Below are 2,834 nucleotides of genomic sequence, written 5' to 3' on the forward strand. Positions count from 1 at the left end.
GTATTGATTTCTTGACTCATCCTAAGTTAAAAGATTAGTGCTGTATTGTTTATAAATGAATATGAGCTTGTTTTCTTTGCATTATTTGTGGTGACCATTAGTCATTAAAAAACAAAAAAACAAAAAAAAAAAACAAAACATGCTCTAAAATACAATACTTTTATCTGAAATTTGGGAGAAATGTTGCCAGTAGTTTATAGAATAAAACAAAACTTTTCAGCCTGGTCAAACACATACCCATCAATTGTAAACTAGAGAAACTGATCATTTTGTAGTGGTCTCTTATTTTTTTCCAGAGATGTATATGTTTTGTGACTGTGCTTGTATAATCACATATATGTATTAAACAGTATGTGTGTGTGTGTGTGTGTGTGTGTGTATGTATATGTGTGTGTCTATTGTGCGTGTGTGTGAATATTTTTTCTCTTACATTTATCAGCAGTTTTTTCATTATTAATATTAATAATTATATTAATCACTTTGACAACAGTTCTTAATTACAATTTATGCAAATAAAGCTATTTGAATTATAGAGAATGAGGCAGAGAGAGAGTGTAAGGCAATAAGGGGGTAGAGAGAGAGAGAGAGAGAGTCCTCAGTGATCTTTTGGCTGCTGGAGACTGAATTATTATTATTATTATTATTATTATTATTGCAATCATAATCATATACCAAAGTCATTGTTGAAAAGATTGATGATTTAAAATTTTAATACATTCAAAAAAATCCCTGTGTAAGTATAGTGGCCATATGTTTTCATTAACTTTTAAGACAGTTGGAAGGTCACACTGTATCTGTAGCGAGGTAGACTACGCTGCTCTAATTAAAAACACCGCTGTCTGGAGTTGACAGTGCCAATCCAAGTCCTCCATCTAGTGGCCAAACGTTGTCACTGCAACCCACTTTCTTTCTTTCAGTTTGACTGGTATGTGTGCGTGCTGGGTGTCTATTTGGGCCACACACAGGCTTTTAAAACACTGTGATAGGTTTTATTTTACTGGACTGTGCATAAGCTGAGGCTGAGAAAGAGGGAGAGGTAGTTCTTTAATCAGATGCTGTTGTGTGGATTTTTGTTTAGCCTTAGAACACATAGATGCAAAATATTGGGGACACCAGAGGGTGTGAGTGAGTGAGTGAGTGAGTGCATGCGTGCATGCGTGCATGCGTGCATGCGTTCATAAGGGCGAGTGAGTGAGTGAGGTCTTAGAATAGAAGCATTCACACACTGTGCCCAGGGTCATCCCACAGCGCCCCATTTACACCCAACACCCCAAACCAACCCTCCTAAATCTCCCCCAATCTGCTTCTGACTCCTTTATATCCAGATGTCTACCCAGAGTTACTGTGGCACGGAATATCTCAGAATCATTCCAGAAGGAAACACATTTCCCTATATATCAAACTCACAAACACACTCAGTGTAACACATGTACACATTCACTCACCATCAGACATACATGTGCTCCCTCTATGCCCTGCACACACACAGACACACACACACACACAGACACGCACACACACACGCACACACACACCATAAACCCACCTATTCCGCTTCATGTGGGCCTAACCAACCGCACTATTTTAATGAATGTGTGTTTCCAGGTGGAAAAATGTGTCCAGGAGGTGTTCCAGGCATTGACTGATGTTTAAGAGGAACAACTCTATTTTTGTCCAGTCCTACTGCCAACCCCAGTGACCATGCACTGGTGTGTGTTCCCAGTAGTACATACTTCAACACGCCCAGCAAGGTCACTTCCTGGTGCCGCATGAAATAATGTCCCACTGGCAAGTTTAGGCTCAAGAGAAATGGCATATCAATTTGCACATCACCACTCAGCAACAAATCTGCTGGCGGACGATGCGTGCGCTCCTAAATCTACTTTTACAGCCATTCCACTCACAAGATGCCCGTTCGCCCGCCTGCCCCTAGCTGCACTTCCACTCGCTCTGTTTACACTCGAGGGCTCACATGAAACAAAAACTCCCCCCACTGTCGTTGGTTCGGTGAGTTTGAAATGTGCTGTTCACTCGTGTCTGGTCAGTTGCCTGGAGTGCGCATGCTTTCTGAGATGTCTCCGTGTCTGTGGAATGTCAAACTGGAATCAAGATGAGCCTGATTAGAAAGGAAAAAGATGTTTGCACACGCTTGATAACAGCTGCAGAGAAGGCTGTGGTGACGTGTCCGAGGTCATCAGGGAAAAAACGAACACATTTTTACCTTCTAATAGCTTTTACATTTAAACATGTAAACTGAATTCTGAAATATGCACAGCTATCTTTATTTCAGTGGACATCATTTTATTTTCAGTGGAGTTTTAGTTTATTTATAATCTGGTACTATGAATAATACGTCAACAATGCGGAACATAAGTATCTTTTCTGGTGATCTTTTCTTGCTGGACTATACCAGGAGGTGGTAGTGTTGAGTCACATTTTCAGAGTTTAGATTAGTAGTTTGGGGATGTAGGAGGAGCAGCATTTTGGGGTTGAGGTGAATATTTTGAGATTAGGTAGTCAGCAATTTAGGGTAAATATTGGGGTCAGGGGTCAGATATTTGGGGCTGAAGTGAATCTTTTGAGGTCTGGGGTCAGTAGTTTTGGGTTTTCTGCTGTGCTGCTGTATGGATGATGAAGCCTACATTTAGGAGCAGCCTACAGAGATGAACTGGGGACTGGAAACAGAGACGCAGAAGTGCAGAACATCTGTCTTCAGGCTTCATGGTGGTTTTAGGTCTGTATCCTCACACGACTGCCCCTGAGAACCCAAAGGAAAACATGAGTGTCTATATTTGTGTGTGTATCTGTGTGTATGTGTGTGTATGTATCTGTGT

The 2,834-nt window shown here is 40.9% G+C and overlaps 1 protein-coding gene across 2 annotated transcripts in view; it reads right to left on the reverse strand.

Moving 5' to 3' along the window:
- Nucleotides 1-2,199: 2,199 nt before the first annotated feature.
- The window catches only part of LOC113585561 (hyaluronan-mediated motility receptor), an 8,325-nt gene continuing 7,690 nt past the window's right edge, over nt 2,200-2,834 (reverse strand). Inside the window, exon 7 of one of the 2 annotated variants that reach the window (XM_027023118.2) lies at nt 2,200-2,758. In XM_027023118.2, coding sequence (XP_026878919.2) covers nt 2,720-2,758 — 39 coding nt within the window. In that variant the 3' untranslated portion in view covers nt 2,200-2,719. The remainder of the gene's footprint in view (nt 2,759-2,834) is intronic. The other variant, XM_027023119.2, reaches the window with a different exon arrangement.

The sequence above is a fragment of the Electrophorus electricus genome, chromosome 1 (assembly GCF_013358815.1).
Source record: "Electrophorus electricus isolate fEleEle1 chromosome 1, fEleEle1.pri, whole genome shotgun sequence".
NCBI lineage: Eukaryota > Metazoa > Chordata > Actinopteri > Gymnotiformes > Gymnotidae > Electrophorus > Electrophorus electricus.